The sequence below is a fragment of the Ovis aries genome, chromosome 20 (genome assembly GCF_016772045.2).
Source record: "Ovis aries strain OAR_USU_Benz2616 breed Rambouillet chromosome 20, ARS-UI_Ramb_v3.0, whole genome shotgun sequence".
NCBI classification, from domain to species: domain Eukaryota; kingdom Metazoa; phylum Chordata; class Mammalia; order Artiodactyla; family Bovidae; genus Ovis; species Ovis aries.
Genome location: NC_056073.1, coordinates 30,726,658 through 30,746,523, shown reverse-complemented (window position 1 = coordinate 30,746,523; position 19,866 = coordinate 30,726,658). Strand labels below are relative to the sequence as shown.

Below are 19,866 nucleotides of genomic sequence, written 5' to 3'. Positions count from 1 at the left end.
CACTCAGCACTATAACTGCCATCTTGTTGCTGCTTATAGAGCACTTTTTTTCTGCTTTTCCTGTGGCTGTTCCTCTTGCTCAACGTTTACCATGTCTGGGCGCGGAAAGCAAGGAGGGAAAGCCCGTGCCAAGGCGAAGACCCGCTCTTCGCGGGCCGGACTTCAGTTCCCCGTGGGCCGAGTTCACCGACTGCTTCGCAAGGGTAATTACTCCGAGCGGGTCGGTGCCGGCGCCCCGGTGTACCTGGCGGCGGTGCTAGAGTACCTGACCGCCGAGATTCTGGAGCTGGCGGGCAACGCGGCCCGGGACAATAAGAAAACCCGTATTATCCCGCGTCACCTACAGCTAGCCATCCGCAACGACGAGGAGCTCAACAAGCTGCTGGGTCGTGTAACCATCGCTCAGGGGGGTGTCCTGCCCAACATCCAGGCGGTGCTGCTGCCCAAGAAGACTGAGAGCCATCACAAGGCCAAGGGCAAGTGAAACGTTTAGCAGTATTACATTCCCAGTTCTGAAAATCAAAGGCTCTTTTCAGAGCCACTCACTTTTTCTAGAAAGTGCTGGAATACTTAACTAACTAGGAAGCGTGTTCAATGAAAACGAATGGATTATCTTAGCAAGGTTTTATTGGTTAATGTTACGCTGTTAACTGTTGTCTTTAAAAAGGGAAGACCATCTCCCATATTTGCTAAAAAGGTGCTAAATTGTTAATCATTGGTCACTTAACGCGCCATAAAGTCTTAGAAAAATTTATGTTAGTAGGTTTCTACCCTCGTCTATAAACAAGGTATATAATTTGTAAATTCAAAAGAATCCATGTTGAGAATGACGTATATGTAGGTAGATAACAAGACCGTAATGCCTCATTGAGAGGTTTTGCGTGTATTGCACACGATATATATGTCTTTACATACATATCTATGGTCAAGAGAATTTTCTGTCAAAAAGTATAATATAAATAAACAAGAGAACAAAGGAGGAGTAGCTGGCCAATGACATGTCAGGGCGGGATTTTTAAATTTTCCGGATGACGAGATTAGAATTATTTAGTCCATTGGTTATTTCTCTGTTCATAAAGTGCAATGAATGAACTACATTAAAATCAGTACTGAATGAAACTTCACTTATATTACTGTTATGGACTCATTATACTGGACTATATAGACTCAGGATAAAAGTTCGATTATACTTTTAATTTTTAAAGGAAATCCCATCATATTTCTCCGAAAGGCAAAGTGAGAACCAATTAGATCACAGCGGGGAACCTAGGAATCAAACTGATCTGCTCCTATAAATAAGGTCAGAAGCAGCACCAGCAGCATAACACTCTCCTGCCAGTTTTCTGTTAGCCTCATGGCTCGCACTAAGCAGACCGCTCGCAAGTCCACCGGCGGTAAGGCGCCGCGCAAGCAGCTGGCCACCAAGGCGGCCCGCAAGAGCGCGCCGGCCACCGGCGGCGTGAAGAAGCCGCACCGCTACCGGCCCGGCACGGTAGCTCTGCGCGAGATCCGCCGCTACCAGAAGTCCACGGAGCTGCTGATCCGCAAGCTGCCGTTTCAGCGGCTGGTGCGCGAGATCGCGCAGGACTTCAAGACCGACCTGCGCTTCCAAAGCTCGGCTGTGATGGCGCTGCAGGAAGCGTGCGAGGCCTACCTGGTGGGGCTCTTCGAGGACACCAACCTGTGCGCCATCCACGCCAAGCGCGTCACCATCATGCCCAAGGACATCCAGCTTGCACGCCGGATCCGCGGAGAGAGGGCATAATCCAAAGCTGCTGCTTTCTCTGTACTGAAAAAGGCTCTTTTCAGAGCCACCTACTATGTCGATAAGAACTGTTGTAATGCTTTCCCTTATTTTACCTCCCTAGGCAGTTAACCGGAGAAGGCGATGGCACCCAACTCCAGTACTCTTGCCTGGAAAATCCCATGAACGGAGGAGCCTGGGGGGCTGCAGTCCATGGAGTCGCTAAGTGTCGCACAGGACTGAGCAACTTCACTTTCACTTTTCACTTTCATGCATTGAAGAAGGAAATGGCAACCCACTCTAGTGTTCTTGCCTAGAGAATCTCAGAGAGTGAGGAGCCTGATGGTCTGTCGTCTATGGGATCGCACAAGAGTCGGACACGACTGAAGCGACTTAGCAGCACCAGCAGCAGGCAGTTAATAAGCAATAATGGCAAGAAAAAGCCCTCTCTACTCCTCTTTTTCTGCCTTGCTGCTGCTAAGTCGCTTCAGTAGTTTCCGACTCTGCAACCCCATAGACAACAGTCCACCAGGCTCCGCGCCCCCCCCCCCCCCCGCCCCCCGCCGTCGCTGGGATTCTCCAGGCAAGAACACTGGAGTGGGTTGCCATTTCCTTCTCCAATGCATGAAACTGAAGAGTGAAAGTGAAGTCTCTCAGCCGTGTCCAACTGTTAGTGACCCCATGGACTGCAGCCTACCAGGCTCCTCTGTCCAAGTGATTTTCCAGGCAAGAGTACTGGAGTGGGCTTCCATTGTCTTCTCCTTTTTCTGCCTTAAAGCAAGATATAAATTCTATTCTGAAGACGTCTGTAGACATGTCGGAGTAGAGAGGCTTCACAGAAATTTGCTAGCAAACCTGGGTTAGTTTGCTCCCATATATTTACCTTCTCACAGTTTGCTGCCCTTAGAAGCCTGAAACTGCTTTTCTTTGCACTGTCATTTCTCTACAAATCAATTCTTTGATGAAGACAATATGTAATCCGAAGTTCTAACCCACCTCTTTAAGTTAGTTTTTCCTGGGTCTCTTCTCCAAGGAAAAGAAGTGCAAAAAGGCAAAATGATTGTCTGAGGAGGCCTTACAAATAGCTGTGAATAGAAGAGAAGCAAAAGGCAAAGGAGCAAAGGAAAGATATACCCATTTGAATGCAGAGTTCCAAAGAATAGCAAGAAGAGATGAGAAAGTCTTCCTTAGCAATCAATGAAAAGAAACAGAAGAAAACAGAATGTGAAAGACTACAGATCTCTTCAAGAAAATTAGAGATAACAAGGGAACATTTCATGCAAAGATGGGCACAGAAATGGTATGGACATAACAATAGCAGAAGATATTGAGAAGAGGTGGCAAGAATACACAGAACTATTCAAAAAAAGATCTTCATGACCCAGATAAACACAATGGAGTGATCACTCACCTACAGCCAGACATCCTGGAATGCGAAGTCAAGTGGGCCTTGAAGCCCACAGGAAGCATCACTGTGAACAAAACTACTGGAGGTGATAGAATTCCAGTTGAGCTATTTCAAATCCGAAAAGAGGATTCTGTGAAAGTGCTGCACTCAATATTCCAGCAAATTTGGAAAACTCAGCAGTGGCCACAGGACTGGGAAAGGTCAGTTTTCATTCCAATTTCAAAGAAAAGCAATGCCAAAGAATGTTCAATTGCATTCATCTCACACACTACCAAAGGAAAGGTCAAAATTCTACAAGCCAGGCTTCAACAGTACAGGAACTGTGAATTTCCAGATGTTGAAGCTGGATTTAGAAAAGGCAGAGGAAGCAGAGATCAAATTGCCAACATCCAAAACAGTTCCAGAAAAACATCTATTGCTGCTTTATTGACTATGCCAAAGCCATTGACTGTATGGACCACAACGAACTGAGGAAAATTCTGAGAGTTGGGAAAACCAGACCATCTGACCTGCCTCTTGAGAAATCTGTATACATTTCAGGAAGCAACAGTTAGAACTGGACATGGAACAATGGACTGGTTCCAGATAGGGAAAAGAGTATGTCAAGACTGTATATTATCATGCTGCTTATTTAACTTATATGCAGAGTACATCATGAGAAATGCTGGACTGCATGAAGCACAAACTGGAATCAAGATTGCCTGGAGAAATATCCATAACCTCAGACAGGCAGATGACTCCAACCTAATGGCAGAAAGTGAAGAACTAAAGAGACTGTTTATGAAAGTGAAAGAGAAGCGTAAAAAAGTTGGCTTAGAACTCAACATTCAGAAAACCAAGATCATGGCATCTGGTCCCATCACTTCATGGCAAATAGATTGGGAAACAATGGAGACAGTGACAGACTTTATTTTGAGGGGCTCCAAAATCACTGTACGTGGTGACTGCAGACATGAAATTAAAAGACGCTTGCTCCTTGGAAGAAAAATGATGACCAACCTTGACAGCATATTAAAAAGTAAAAACATTACTTTGTCAATAAAGGTCAGTCTAGTCAAGACTATGGTTTTTCCAGTAGTCATGTAAGGATGTAGGAGTTGAAGTATAAAGAAAGCTGAGCGCTGAAGAACTGATACTTTTAAACTGTGGTGTTGGAGAAGACTCTCAAGAGTCCCTTGGACTGCAACGAGATCTAACAAGTCCATCCTAAAGGAAATCAGACCTGAATATTCATTGGAAGGAATGATGCTAAAGCTGAAACTCCAATATTTGGCCACCTAATGCATAGAACTGACTCATTTGAAAAGACCTTGATGCTGGGAATAATTGAAGGTGGGAGGAGAAGGGTACGACAGAGGAGATGGTTGGATGGCATCACCGACTCAATGGACATGAGTCTTGGTAAACTCCAGGCGTTGTTGATTGCCAGGGAGGACTGCCATGCTACAGTCCATGGGGTTGCAAAGAGTTGGACATGACTGAACGACTGAACTCAAGTGAACTGCATCTCTTCCTCTGTATGTATGAAATATACATTTAATATTCCTATTTATTTTTCCTTTGCTAATCCGAAATCAAGATGTATAGAGGAAATATTTACAACCTCCATTACCACCACCACCACCATCACAATAAGGGAAGAAGGGAAGAAGGTTGAATTAAAGTGAAAAAATCAATTTAGATCAAAAAGGTTTATTGAATTATATTATAACCTTTATCTTTTCTACTAGATAGAGATAATCTTTCTTTCTAATGGACAAAAATCTCCCACCTCCTTTTCCTTTTGCCTTCAGACTTTCCCAGCATCAGCGATTTTTCCAATGATTCACCACTTCTCATCAAGTGGCCAGTGTATTGTAGGTTCAGTGTAATACACAGTTAAACAGAAATAGCTTCCTTTAGAAAAAGTAAACAACACATCTGCAGACTTTTTAGACTATATTTTCATATGACAACGAAAGGAAATTCAGTCCATTCTTTTACCTTAATTTGACATTTAGATATATCTTAACAGATTTCAGAGGTTTTTCTGTAGTAACCAGAGCATTTCCTTGGTCCACAATGAACCCATGCTTGATGCAGAATCTACTTTCCTGTCTGCAATTTCCAACTTACTGTGTGCTACTTATCAATGATGATTTGCCACGGCATTGAGAGACCAGTGTGCAATATCCCAGGCGTAAAGATGAAGGTGACCTTATTTCTAATCTCACAGTCTCCAGTCACAAGCATATAATACTCATTTCATTTTTAAAAACAAAAAAAATCATGATCAACAAATAAAAATGAATTTGTGTCAAAGAGATTCACATTTCAATAAATGAACCAACAGGCAAAATGCTGTAGTAAGTTTAAAGAACATTTAAGAAATTAGAATATTTATAGACAATGTAAGAAATGTTAGGATAAGATTATTAAAATTATTTTATTAATCCAAGAGGTTAGAAATCTTTGGAGTTATATCTGTTTCACCTGACCAAAGTGATTTGCCTTTCTACAAAATAAGGGCTTTGCAAGTTAAGTAAATTCACTTAATTTGGTACTTACAATCAATAGTAAATACATGATCAAAGTACATTTTCACAGAATCCTTCAGTGGCTTTGTATATTGGACATCATGGACTCCTTTTTTCCTTGCTTCCAGTTCAGTCCAGTTCAGTCGCTAAGTTGTGTCTGACTCTTTGCAACCCCATGAACCACAGCATGCCAAGCCTCCCTGTCCATCACCAACTCCCAGAGTCTACCCAAACCCATGTCCATCGAGTTGGTGATGCCATCCAACCATCTCATCCTCTTTTGTCCCCTTCTCCTCATGCCGTCAATCTTTTCCAGCATCAGGGTCTTTCCGAATGAGTTAGCTCTTCACATCAGGGGGCCAAAGAATTGGAGTTTCGGCTTCAACGTCAGTCCTTCCAGTGAACACCCAGGACCGATCTCCATTAGGATGGACTGGTTGGATCTGCTTGCTGTCCAAGGGACTCTCAAGAGTCTTCTCCAACACCACAGTTCAAAAGCATCAATTCTTCGGTGCTCAGCTTGCCTTACAGTCCAACTCTCACATCCATACATGACCATGGAAAAAACCATAGCCTTGACTAGACGGACCTTAGTTGGCAAAGTAATGTCTCTGCTTTTGAATATACTATCTAGGTTGGTCATAACTTTTCTTCCAAGGAGGAAGCGTGTTTTAATTTCATGGTGGTAGTCACCATCTGCAGTGATTATGGAGCCAAAAAAAATAAAGTCTGACACTGTTTCTACTGTTTCCACATCTATTTCCCATGAAGTGACGGGACCAGATGCCATGATCTTAGTTTTCTGAATGTTGAGCTTTAAGCCAACTTTTTCACTCTCTTTTTTCACTTTCATCAAGAGGCTCTTTAGTTCCTCTTCACTTTCTGCCATAAGGGTGGTGTCATCTGCCAATCTGAGGTTATTGATATTTCTCTGGCAATCTTGATTCCACCTTGTGCTTCCTCCAGCCCTGTGTTGCTCATGATGTACGCTGCATATAAGTTAAATAAGCAGGGTAACAATATACAGTCTTGACGTACTCCATTTCCTAACTGGAACCAGTCCATTCTTCCATGTCCAGTTCTAACTGTTGCTTTCTGACCTGCATACAGATTTCTCAAGAGGCAGGTCAAGTGGTCTGTATTCCCATCTCTTTCAGAATTTTCCACAGTTTATTGTGATCCACACAGTCAAAGGCTTTGGCATAGTCAATACAGCAGAAATAGATGTTTTCTGGAACTCTCTTGCTTTTCCATGATCCAGCAGATGTTGGCAATTTGATCTCTGGTTCCTCTGCCTTTTCTAAAACCAGCTTCAACATCTGGAAGTTCACGGTTCACGTATTGCTGAAGCCAGGCTTCGGGAATTTTAAGCATTACTTTACTAGCGTATGAGATAAGTGCAATTGCGCAGTAGTTTGAGCATTCTTTGGCATTGCCTTTCTTTGGAATCGGAATGAAAACTGACCACTGCTGAGTTTTCCAAATTTGCTGGCACATTGAGTGCAGCACTTTCACAGCATCATCTTTCAGGATTTGAAATAGCTAAACTGGAATTCCATCACCTCCACTAGTTTGTTTGTAATGATGCTTCCTAAGGCCCACTTGACTTCACATTCCAGGAGGTCTGGCTCTAGGTGAGTGATCACACCATCACACCATCGTGATTATCTGGGCCATGAAGCTCTTTTTTGTACATTTCTTCTGTGTATTCTTGCCACCTCTTCTTAATATCTTCTGCTTTTGTTAGGTCCCTACCATTTCTGTCCTTTATTGTACCCATCTTTGCTTGAAATGTTCCCTTGGTATGTCTAATTTTCTTGAAGAGATATCTAGTCTTTCCCATTCTGTTGTTTTCTTCTATTTCTTTGCATTGATTGCTGAGGAATGCTTTCTTATCTCTTCTTGCTATTCTTCGGAACTCTGCATTCAAATGGGTATATCTTTCCTTTGCTCCTTTGCTTTTCACTTCCCTTCTTTTCATAACTATTCTTAAGGCCTCCTCAGACAGCCATTTTGCTTTTTTGCATTTCTTTTTCTTGGGTATAGTCTTGATCCTGTCTCCTGTACAATGTCACATACCTCCATCCATATTCATCAGGCAATCTGTCTATGAGATCTAGTCCCTTAAATCAATTTCTCACTTCCACTGTATAGTCACAAGGAATTTTATTTAGGTCATACCTGAATGGTCTAGTGGTTTTCTCCACTTTCTTCAATTTCAGTCTGAATTTGCCAATAAGGCGTTCATGATCCGAGCCACAGTCAACTCCCCGTCTTGTTTTTGCTGACTGTATAGAGCTTCTCCATCTTTGGCTGCAAAGGGTATAATCATTGTGATTTTAGTGTCAACCATCTGGTGATGTCCATGTGTAAAGTCTTATCTTGTGTTGTTGAAACAGGCTGTTTGCTATGACCAGTGCGTTCTCTTGCCAGAACGCTATTAGCCTTTGCCCTGCTTTGTTCTGTACTCCAAGGCCAAATTTACATGTTACTCCAGATGTTTCTTGACTTCTTACTTTTGCATTGCAGTCCCCTATAATGAAAACAACATCTTTTTTGGGTGTTAGTTCTAGAAGGTCTTGTAGGTCTTCACAGAACTGTTCAGCTTCTTCAGCGTTACTGGTCGGGGCAAAGACTTGGATTACTATGATATTGAATGGTTTGCCTTGGAAATGAACAGGGATCATTCTGTCGTTTTTGAGATTGCAACCAAGTACTGCATTTTGGACTCTTTTGTTTACTATGATGGCTACTCCATTTCTTCTAAGGGATTCTTGCCAACAGTAGTAGATATAATGGTCATCTTAGTTAACTTCACCCATTCCAATCCATCTTAACCTTACTTCCAAGGCTCAGACAATTTTCTCACATAGAAGCAAGAGATAGATGACACCAGGCTGAGTAGTTGGAGTTTGTTCCCTGTGGAATATACTCCAAAACAGTAGAGTAGTCGAAGAAATAGAGAGGAGTTGAGCCCTGCTTAGATAAAAGATAAAGATACAACATATTCCTCATTCTCCAGGTCAAGACCTTCCATCTACACAGACTCAGAAAGACTACTCCGAGGTGAAATGGGGAACGGACACCCCATAGTAAGTAATGGAGATATCAATGGATACTGCTGGTTCGACTGAGGGAACTATATATAAGTCGCAAAGAGCTGGACACGACTTAGTGACTAAACAAGTGTCTAGCACTGACTTCTTAAATAAAAAGTTTGCACACCTAGGGATGTGGAAGTTATAAAAGCAACTAACATAGGCCCAGATTACAAAATACCAGATTGAGAGATTGAAGAATATTCGGGAGCGGGACTTCCCCAACTTTCCAGTGGTTAGGACTTAACAGTTCCACTGCAGAAGTCGGTTCAATCCTTGTTGGAGAACTGGATCCCACATGCTGTGAGGCAGCGGACACAAAACTAAAATAAAGAAAAAGTTAAACATAAATTAAAAAATAATAATAATACTGGGGAGAAAGTCAATCTCTGGAGCAAGAAGATGAAATTTCCTCAGGTAATTATAGTACTCAAGAAGAAACACTTAACCAAAAATTAACTTGTTGATTTTCTTAACACGTTTATGATATCGGAATTAAAATTCTCATCCTGCAAATGGAAAAAAAAAAAATTGAAAACGAGAAATTACCTGTCACAAACCTGATCCTAAACCTTATAATGTGAAAAAGTAGCAAGTAATGAGGGCGCAGGCAATAGAGTGATGTCTCCGAGTAAGACACATCAGCGAGAAAACCTTGTTTCCCAATGGATATCAGCAATTTCCTTGCTCCCGAAGATCAGTTTACCACAATAGTTATTTCACTTTCATTTAAATTGTACAAAAATGCTTCCCAGGGACTCGTTCGCATTTCAGAAATGCGTTTGAAGAATGAGGCAATATAAAATCTCGGTCAATGACTAAGCTTCAATATTCAAAGTTGAAAACAGATGTTGCCTTAATAGGTACTATCCCTTTCTAAACAAAAGAATGTTTTTAAACTCCCTTAGACAAGAGTCTTTCACGTGAAATTCAGGAAACAAGCAAAGAAATTTTCTTTCCTCGACTCCGCCCCACAGACTCTCAGGGTGGGCTGGGATATATTTGGTTACGAAAGAGCCCCTCCCCTACCGGCCTTTTTTGTAGTTTTCAAATAGGTCCGCGACCATACTATAAATAAGAATTTCGGCACACGTTATCTAGATTGCTTCATAAGCTTCTTGATCTAAGTTTAATAATGTCTGGACGCGGTAAAGGTGGGAAAGGCCTTGGGAAAGGCGGCGCGAAACGTCACCGTAAAGTTCTGCGGGATAATATTCAAGGTATTACTAAACCCGCGATCCGCCGCTTGGCTCGTCGCGGTGGGGTCAAGCGCATCTCTGGCCTCATTTACGAGGAAACTCGCGGGGTGCTGAAAGTGTTTTTGGAAAACGTGATTCGCGACGCGGTCACATACACCGAACACGCCAAGCGAAAGACGGTCACGGCCATGGACGTCGTCTACGCGCTGAAGCGTCAGGGACGCACTCTTTACGGATTTGGCGGCTAAGCCGGAACCCACAAACAGGCTTTCTGTATCAGCTTATCAGGCCCTTTTCAGGGCCACCTATCTGTTCACTTGAGAGAGCTCGTGGCATTGAGCTGTTTTTTCTTTTTTTCCTTTTTTTGTTCCGAGGAAATGGGATTTAGTGAACTTGTGATCTCAGGTTGTAAGTCACTGCTTTAATGTAACTCATGTTTGTGTGAAGTTGGTCAGTCGTGTTAGACTCAACCCCATGGACTGTAGCCTACCAGGCTCCTCTATCCTTGGGGTTTTCTTGGCAAGAATACTGGAGTGGGTTGCCATTTCCTTCTCCAGGGGATCTTCCCAACCCAGGGATCGAAGCTAGGTCTCCTGCATTGTAGGCAGGCGCTTTTACCATTTGTGTATCTGTGCATTAAATGTTTCCCCTATGTTGCAGTTACAGTGCCACATAATGGCTTTTAAATTCTGCAGCTCTTACTAGGAACACTTAGTCTGCAAAGTTAATGAATTTCCTAAGTTTTTAAAATGAGACATTGATAATCCGGAAGTTGCATTGGTGAGCAAAGGCAAGTACTACTTTAATAGTCTCCTCACATCTCAAGAAAACCTGATGAACAGCTGCTGGGAAAGAAATTCAAGACAAGGTAAAATAAAAGACTAAACTAAAGGAAGTGAAGGCACCCGTGAGGAGGCTTACGTGGCACGAGGGCCATAAACAACCGGGTCAACTTTTTTTTTAAATCTAAAGAGAATTGGGGGTTTGTTTCCTGCCTTGTCAAATCTACTCCCTGGTAGTCTATAATAAAGCAACAACTAATTCACCTGATGAACCCTCACGATCCTTTTCTCGTGTATAAAACGTCAGAAAGCTAGCTGTAAACACATGGACATCTAGCCCTGTGCTGGGACTCAGCTACACCAGGGTTTTTCATATGTCAGCATTTGCAAAGAAAAGGGGAAAGGAGTCCCCAAAGTAACAACTGAACAAAGTCGTCTGTCTTGGCTTCAAGACAAAGTAACTGGCAAAGGCCTGTTGAAAAGGACTTCAAGGTATTAGATGCCCTTTCCTTAAGTAGATTTCCTACCTGCAGGCCATCTGAACCAATCCCAGTACTGTGGGGGCAGGTGTGAGGGGAAGAGGGAGGGAAGAGACAAGTGTTAGGTAACTGCTTTTTGGTCATACTGGGTCCTGTGATGGTCTTTTAAGGTGGCCCACACGATTTCTGGTCTTAAAGTTCACCCTTTTGTGATCAAGGCCCTAGACTGTGGATGTGACCTGTGACCTCTTTTTACCCATCAAAGCATGTGACCATAGGTGACAGGATGTAAAAAAATTTGTGATTATGACTAGGTTATCAATAAGATTGTAACATCTTCCAATCTCTTGCATGCTGGTTTGGTTTTTTAATACAAATTTTATTTATTTTTGACTGCAATGGGTCTTTGTTCCTGCATGCAGTCTTTCTCTAGTTGCATGGGCTTTTCATTGTGATGGTGTCTCTTGTTGCAGAGCATGGGCCCTAGGGTGGGGGGCTTCAGTAGCTCTGGATCAAGGGCTCAATATTAGTTGCCCTGTGGCATGTGGAATCTTCCTGGACTAGGAATCAAACACCTATCGCCTAATTTGGGAGGCAGGTTCTTAACCACCAGGGAAGTCCTACATGCTGGTTTTCATAAGCCGAGCATCCCTGTTGTCAGGTCCAAATGACAAGAAACTCAGAGGGCTCTTTAGGAACTAAGGGAAGACTAGCAGCCTATAAGGGCTTCAAGCCAACAGTCAAGAAGAAAATAAGATTCTCAGTCCTAAAATTACAAAGAAGCAACCACTAAGTGAGTTTGGAAGCATATATTTCCCCCAATCAAGAGACCACAACCCTGCATAACACCTTATAGAGGACCCAGATAAAACATGCCCAGACTCACAGAAGCCGTGTGATAATGCATGTGTGAAGCTAGTAACTGCAAGGCAATCAGTTATCCATCAATAAAGACAGCCAGCACATTTGGAATCTTCATCTAAGATTCTAAAGATTCTACCATGCCATCTAAAATAACAGATATATTTAACTGAAACTACAGTCTTTATCTAAGGGGAAAATGAAATTTAAAACAAATAAAAACTTTAACAAACATTGTTCCACAATTAGATGAAACTCCATACTCCACACAAACACACAATACACTCTGGCATGTATATTCGTAGTGCCTGCCTGATGTACCAAATAGCAAGTCTGTAAGTTGAAAAGTACTGAAAACAATTTTTCGATGTTATTTTACTTTCAGCAATACAGAAACTATCGAATTTTCAGGAAAACTATGCATTTCTTTCCATATCCTCTGTCCTCCCTGCGCTTCTACATCTGATTTCTGTTTCTTTGATTTTTTTTTCCTCACCTGTGTAAATGAATACAGAACCTACCGCTAACTGAAGGCAGGGAATATAAAAATTTAAAGATGTCTCAAAATGAGGGTTTCAGACCCTGCTTCAGCACAATGTAGGATTAATTATATCAATAATAGACTCAAGGAAAATAAAGTGAATTTTTTTTATGTTTAATGTAAATTTGAACAATCACCTTTGAAATAGTCTACCCTAGTGGTTGAGATTAAACTCTTGAGATTCCACTAAATACTCTAGGCCTATACACTGTTTAAATGACATTTTGATCCTCTTTGTACAAACACGTTCTCATGACTAATATTTGTGAAACACGTAAGATTATTTGAAACAGGGACCCCAAACACAAGTGTCATCATTAAACAATTTTAAGTCCACAGGAACTCACCAGAAAAGTTTTAAATCTAAACAATGAATGAATATAAGAACAATTTAAAAGATTTTAAGGAACAAAAACCTAAAAACCAGAATACTAGAATTTCCTAATACTTATTACAATATACAATTATTTCAAATTCTTTGCTGCATTAAAGAACAAAAATTTAACCTCTCATATTGTATTATGGATGGTTTCCTGCGTTTGAAAGAATGTTTTAAAAAATGTAAAAAGCTGGAAAATCTTAATATTATAGCTCTCATTACAAAAAAATTGGTAGCTCTATAAAGAGACATTGAGGAATGATAAGGTAGAGAAATTTTTTACTTGGAGCTGGTGTAATTTGGTGATAACCTTGGTGCTCTCGAACACTGAGTCCTTGGTCAATTCCATGTACAAAAGCAGGCACATGGCCGGAATGTGATGGTCCAGCACTTTGTGATGGTAAAGCACTTATACGCCAAGCGCGATATCTCACCCCCCTCGTATCTCGATGTTGTGGTTGACAAACGAGCTCTTGATGCCCAAGTCCTTTGACAAGATGCCAGTGTCAGGAGAACCTACTTAAGCATTCTATAGACAGACCTATACAGAACAGGGCTTTTCTGGTAGCTAAGAAGGTAAAGTATCTGCCTACAATGCGGGATACCCGGGTTCTATCCCTGGGTCGAAAACATCCCCTGGAGAAGAAAATGGCAACCCACTCCAGTTTCCTTGTCTGGAAAATCCCATGGACAGAGGAGCCCGGTAGGCTACATTCCATGGGGGTCGCAAAGAGTCGGACACGACTGAGTGATTAATATTATTTGAGGCTGGGGCGTATCTAGCTATCTCTGGCGTGAAAAACAGCATGAAAAATGGGGAAACAAACCCAAGGAGAACAAGATATCACAAGTACTAAATCATGGATACAGTCAAAGACTCACAAATCTGATATTTAATTGGACGTAAACTGACCAATAGATAAATAGTATGTAAATTAAGGTTCAAAACCTGCTTTCTTTATTGGGTCAAAAAGAAAGGCGTTCATGTATTCCTATAGGTTGATTAAGAATGTTACATGACAAATAATTGAAAATCGATAAAACATTTTATTTACAGGAAAGTCTTCGCGTTTGGATGTGAAAACTAGGTAAAGAATTCCTATTAAGTAGCAGAGTCAAGTCTTCATAAAAGCGCTGTGGGTTTGTCTGGTACACCTTGAGACTCTCAGAATGACTCCCGAGATTCTAGCCCATTGCAGTGTGCTAAAGGCTCTCGATCGCCGCCATCTTTTATTCAGGTTCCGCATTGCAAACCTTTTGTTGACGGATGTCGCCATTAACCCCAGATTGACAGTTTAAGTGCGTCAAAACCATGGAACAGAGCCAAATTACCAGTTTTGAGTCAAAGAGGAAAATAAACATTAGAGGTTCCAGAATATTGGGATTTTGCTGCGTGTCCCCTTAATACAAAATTCTTCACATCTTAACAGTATGTACTAAAAGACCATGTTACCGGGAATGAGCCATTAACTGTAAATGTGGAATACGACTCGAGAGGCTTAGACGGTGAATTCTTAAACAGGGGACAATTAACAGGATTAGAACCCTGATGAAAAAGTTAACTATGCATAAAATGGCAGGTGTATGAATTCTAAAGGGCTTTCACGGACACATTGTATTTTTTATATCCAAACAGGAGAGTTCAACATTACTGAATGATTAATGTGCTTGTGGACCATACTTGACAGTGTAGTATCAATAAAGCACCTTGGGAAATGTTTTTTTGTTTTTTTTTTTAAGGGGGAAGACGGCTGCTGATTGAAATGAACCAATCCGAAATTTGCACCGGATGGATGAACCAATGTTAAATAGCTCGAAGCACTTCCGGAATTAAGCAGCCCGTAAGCAACAGGAATTGCCCACAATCCAATCAGAGTGATTCCGGTCCTTTATAAACACGGGAGCAACCCTCCTAGTCTAATCCCATTGTTTTGGAGGCTAAGCTATGGCGCGGACTAAGCAAACGGCTCGCAAGTCCACCGGCGGTAAGGCGCCGCGCAAGCAGCTGGCCACCAAGGCGGCGCGCAAGAGCGCGCCGGCTACCGGCGGCGTGAAGAAGCCGCACCGCTACCGGCCCGGCACGGTGGCCCTGCGAGAGATCCGCCGCTACCAGAAGTCCACGGAGCTGCTGATCCGCAAGCTGCCGTTCCAGCGGCTGGTGCGCGAGATCGCGCAGGACTTCAAGACCGACCTGCGCTTCCAAAGCTCGGCTGTGATGGCTCTGCAGGAGGCGTGCGAGGCCTACCTGGTGGGGCTCTTCGAGGACACCAACCTGTGCGCCATCCACGCCAAGCGCGTCACCATCATGCCCAAGGACATCCAGCTTGCACGCCGCATCCGCGGAGAGAGGGCATAAGTTTGCTTGTTGACTGATTATAACTTAAACCCAAAGGCTCTTTTCAGAGCCAACCACCTAATCTGTGAAGGGTGCTGTAATATGGGAGTGGAACACAAGTTTGGCAGAGGTTGAAGAAACCTATGTGTGTGCAGCAGCTTAGGAAGTCCTACGTTCTCTCTAAGTTATCAATGTAGCAACTACCTGCACGACTTAAATTATTCCATTTTGCCTTATTGTATGTAGGTTCTGCACATTTAGGCGTGGTACATGGGTTGTGTGTGTGTGTGTGTGTGTGTGTGTGTGTGTGTGTGTGTGTGAGCTATTTTACCTCTGGACTCAACTGGAAAAACAAGAACCAGGTGAGAAGTTTAACAGAAAAAGGCCTGTAAATAAATGCTCAGGCCAAGTTAGCCATCGTAAGAAATAGAAGTTTATGCATGAAGTAATTGTTCTTGGAAGTCTGTCAGGTATTGAGACTTGGATGCTGAGAAATGGAAAGCCTTGACCCTTGTAAGGAAAGAAAGCATATTCATAATTCCAATAATAAAGTAAGACATTTTTAGTGCCAAATAAAAGCATTCCATATTAGAACTTTGTTTCCCATGTTCTGTACTTTGAGATTATAGCACGGTGAGTTTCTTAATGTCTGTTTCTGTCTCATCAGATGATGGATGTCAAGAGATGAAGCCCACGAAGGCATGAAAAATATATTCAATCCACGAAAACATCTAGAACAGTTCTTCGTATTAAATTCTCAAGGAATTTAGTGAAATTAGAATTTAAAAGTTGTTGGACAAATAAAAATTACCATTCAGTGTTGATTATAAGAGTAAAAGATTGATAGAGTTCATGTTAGTTTAATACTAAATAGTTTTTTCACATAGAAATAAACTGACTTGCATTACTGAGTTTGCCAGAAGTCATTATTAGTCTGAAAGCTCCATAAATAAAGGTAAACTCAATAGTTATCTCCTAATATCTATTATTATTATTCTGTTAGTGCTTTACAAATGAGGAGACTGAAACTAAAAAAATTATAGATAAAAAGTAGTAGAACCAAAAACATTTCCCCTTTAAGCATTACTATAGTTAACAACAGTATTAGGGTGATCCTCAGTAGCTACCCCTGAGGCTTGATTCCTAAGATGAGCCATCATAAGAAAACTGACATGTTTATCTAAATGTTTCCGTATATGTTAAAGGAAATGGGTAGATTTTGAAAATGTACAGGGTCACATAAAACTGTGTTCAATTATACTACAATTATTACAGCCAGTTGCACAGAAATAGAATTGATGAACAGCTATAAAAATAAAACATTGAGTTTTTAGCCTTTCTGCTCATTAAACAATGATGATGCTAGCTGACAAACAGAATTTTAAAAAAATTTTAAATACATTGAAAAGCTAGTGCTTAATATGAGACCTTTTTTAATGAATTTTTATTTTATTGGGAAAATGTCACAAATCTAAATCACGTGACATTTTATAGGTACCTGTTGGAACACTAACTTGTATAACCACTTCAAGCTTACCTGGTTGCCTATAACCACATGTAAACTAAACACAAATATATACTCTCTGAATAATCAGTATCTTTATTTTATGGAAATGATAGCTAAAAAATCAAGATGATTCAGAAATACCATTTCATACTTTCCCCATTTCCTGCCTACCACATGTGCACACAGGTAAATTTTTATATTCTGCATTTGAAGACTTATTGCAAAGGTATTATATTTAAGGGTTTTTTTGATTATTTGCTCTTTTGTTTTCATTTGGGGATGTCTTTCTTTCTTTTCAGAAGCCCCAACACCTTGGATGGCAGTAAAGGAGCTAGTACAGTGCCTAAGTTAAGCCATTGGGAGGAGAGTGATAGAAGGGGCTGAGATTTATAACCCTTAGTCTCATACAGAAAAACAGTAAATGAAATCACTGAATCTGATTATCTGGAGACAATCCCACCATCTGACAGGATTTTAAAGATTGGTCAATTAAAAACACACCTAGACTATTGGGAAAAACAAGACAAAGAAAACTAATGACCTAGGGTTTAGTTTAATGAGAAAAGATGCATTATAAATATTCCCTTGATAATAATAGTACTGAAATATTAATATCATCAAGGTACATTAGCAGGGAAACTAGATTTTTTTTAATTAGGGGAACTTATTCATTGAGATGGACCCTGAGATGAAATTGGAAAGCTTATTCCAGGTAGAAAGGAGAGAATTACAGATGAATAGAACTGTCAAAACAAACAGAAAAAGCAGCAACAACAAAAGGCAATAAAGTTCCCACTTGAACCAAAGGCTAATAGGGAGCAACCCACTCCAGTGTTCTTGCCTGGAGAATCCCAGGATGGGGAGCCTGGTGGGCTGCCGTCTATGGGGTCGCACAGAGTTGTACAGGACTGAAGTGACTTAGCAGCAATAATTTTTATATGACAGATGATCAGAATTTAGGAATTAGGGGCTGGATAAACTAGGAAGAAACAGTTAGGAATAACATGGCTACAATACTAATTAGGAAGCAATGGAATCATCCCAGGTGTAAGAGGACAAGGAGAGAATATGAGAGGGGAGAAAATGTCAGATTATATAAATATCGGCTTCCCTCATACCTCAGTCAGTAAAGAATCTGCCTGCGATGCAGGAGACATGGGTTTGATTCCTGGGTCGGGAAGATTGCCCCGGAGAAGGAAATGGCAACTCACTCCAGTATTCTTGCGTTAAGAATCCCATGGACAGAGAAGCCTAGTGGACTACAGTCCATGGGGTTGCAAGAGTCAGACAGGACAGAGTGACTTTCACTACTACTACTATATAAACAGTTCTCCTGGGTTCCCTTACCCTATTGCTCTCCACCCAGGTGCCCTTTCCCAATGAAACCTCTTGCTTAGCATATGTGTCTCCTTGGACAATTCATTTCCGACTGTTAGACAAGAGCCCACTTTCGGGCCCTGGAAGGGGTCCGTCTTCCTGCAACAAATGGCGACTCTGGTGGGGACTCCTCTTCGCTGAGACCGACTTCCTGACCACTTGGGATACTCAGGGGCCAGCTTACCTGTCAATGGACCAGACCAAGCGGCCGCAACTGGGACCCTTTTGTCCCTGGTCTCCTCCTGACACAGACAACTGGCCAGAGTGCCCTGACCGGTAAAAAACAAGAGACTTTATTGACCTCTCTCCCCTTCCCGCTCTCTTTCCTCTCCTTAACCTTTCCTATCCTTCCCTGTTTTTCTAGTCCCCCGGTCCTGGACACAGGAATCTGGTCGAAGGGCCCTCAGCCTGAGCTGAGGATTGGAGACTGATCACCTCCTCTTGACAGAGAACTCGAATTCTGGTTCTGGTCTGGTCTGATTTCTGGTAGGGCCGAGTTCTAGTCCTCCCTTCTCTGGAGGCCCAGGGAAAAGTCCCAATTCGCCTGGGTATCTGTAGGTGGCAGGAGATGTCTGTAAGTCCACCCCTTTCGCCCCCCTCTCCTGCCTCCTCCCCCTTCTTTATTCAACCCGGCTTCCTTTCCTCCCTTGAAATCTTTGATGTTAGTACTTGGATTCTTGTATTTAAGGGCTTCCCTGGTGGTGCAGAGGTTAAAGTGTCTATCTGCAATGTGGGAGACCTGGGTTCGATCCCTGCATCAGGAAGATCCCCTGGAGAAGGAAATGGCAACCCACTCCAGTATTCTTGCCTGGAGAATCCCATGGATGGAGGAGCTTGGTGGGCTACAGTCTACAGGTCGTCACTATATAAACATTTACCTGCTTTAGTGACTGAGTGACATGAGTAATCAAGGCCTCCACACAGTGACATGAACTCAGTCTACCTCCTGCAGTTATAAGGAGTCAGGTAATTACTAAGCAGAAGTAAGAAAATAGTAACTTCAGGCTGGTTTGAAAGATTATTAATACATTTGGCTTAGATTTATGTCATATGCCTAAGTACCCTCCTGCATTAAGAAAATATGCACATGCCCTTCACACCTTCCAAGCTAAGAAACCTTTTTTTCCTTTTAGTATATTTTGCAGACAACTACTCATACAGGTTCCTGGCCGATATTTGTCATCTTTAAATGTTGATCTGTTAAGTTTTCCTAAACCTGGATATTGCCACTGTACCTGACAGACCACCTTTGTTCACCAAAGGAACATCAGAACTCCAAGGATGAATGTTTCAGATTGCTCTCCTAGGGATGTGGCTTTGGGACAGGAATAAGCTTTCTGATCTTTCATCTTCCTGGTGCAGAATATCAAGCCATCTTTGTGTTCTTTACCTATTTCCAAGTTGTTCATTTTAAGCTGCTTTAAGTGCAACAAAACTTGGGAAGATGGAGTAAGATTTAAACAAGTTCTGATTTCCTTGGAAATTAGAAACTGTCCAAGGGAAAGGAATATGAATATTAATTTACAGAAGCCAGACTAAAACTAGAAGAGCATTGAATGAATGATGTTTAATTGCTTCTGGTACATTCTAAAGGGATTGTGAATTGGATAGGTCACAAAGGATCTCAAACAGAAATACAT

General features: G+C 41.8%; 3 protein-coding genes across 3 annotated transcripts; all 3 read left to right on the top strand.

Moving 5' to 3' along the window:
• Position 1: 1 nt before the first annotated feature.
• LOC101104790 (histone H2A type 1-B) lies at positions 2-1,124 on the top strand. The gene has a single exon (XM_060403396.1). The coding sequence runs from the start codon at positions 92-94 to the stop codon at positions 482-484; it is 393 nt and encodes a 130-aa protein (XP_060259379.1). The 5' UTR covers positions 2-91; the 3' UTR covers positions 485-1,124.
• A 197-nt stretch (positions 1,125-1,321) lies between these two features.
• On the top strand, positions 1,322-15,936 carry LOC121817402 (uncharacterized). The gene is made up of 3 exons (XM_042237191.2): positions 1,322-1,759; positions 9,881-10,178; positions 14,951-15,936. The coding sequence occupies exons 1-3, from the start codon at positions 1,355-1,357 to the stop codon at positions 15,361-15,363; spliced, it is 1,116 nt and encodes a 371-aa protein (XP_042093125.2). The 5' UTR covers positions 1,322-1,354; the 3' UTR covers positions 15,364-15,936.
• LOC101109129 (histone H4) lies at positions 9,866-11,015 on the top strand. Its single transcript, XM_060403402.1, has one exon. The coding sequence runs from the start codon at positions 9,902-9,904 to the stop codon at positions 10,211-10,213; it is 312 nt and encodes a 103-aa protein (XP_060259385.1). The 5' UTR covers positions 9,866-9,901; the 3' UTR covers positions 10,214-11,015.
• Positions 15,937-19,866: the final 3,930 nt, after the last annotated feature.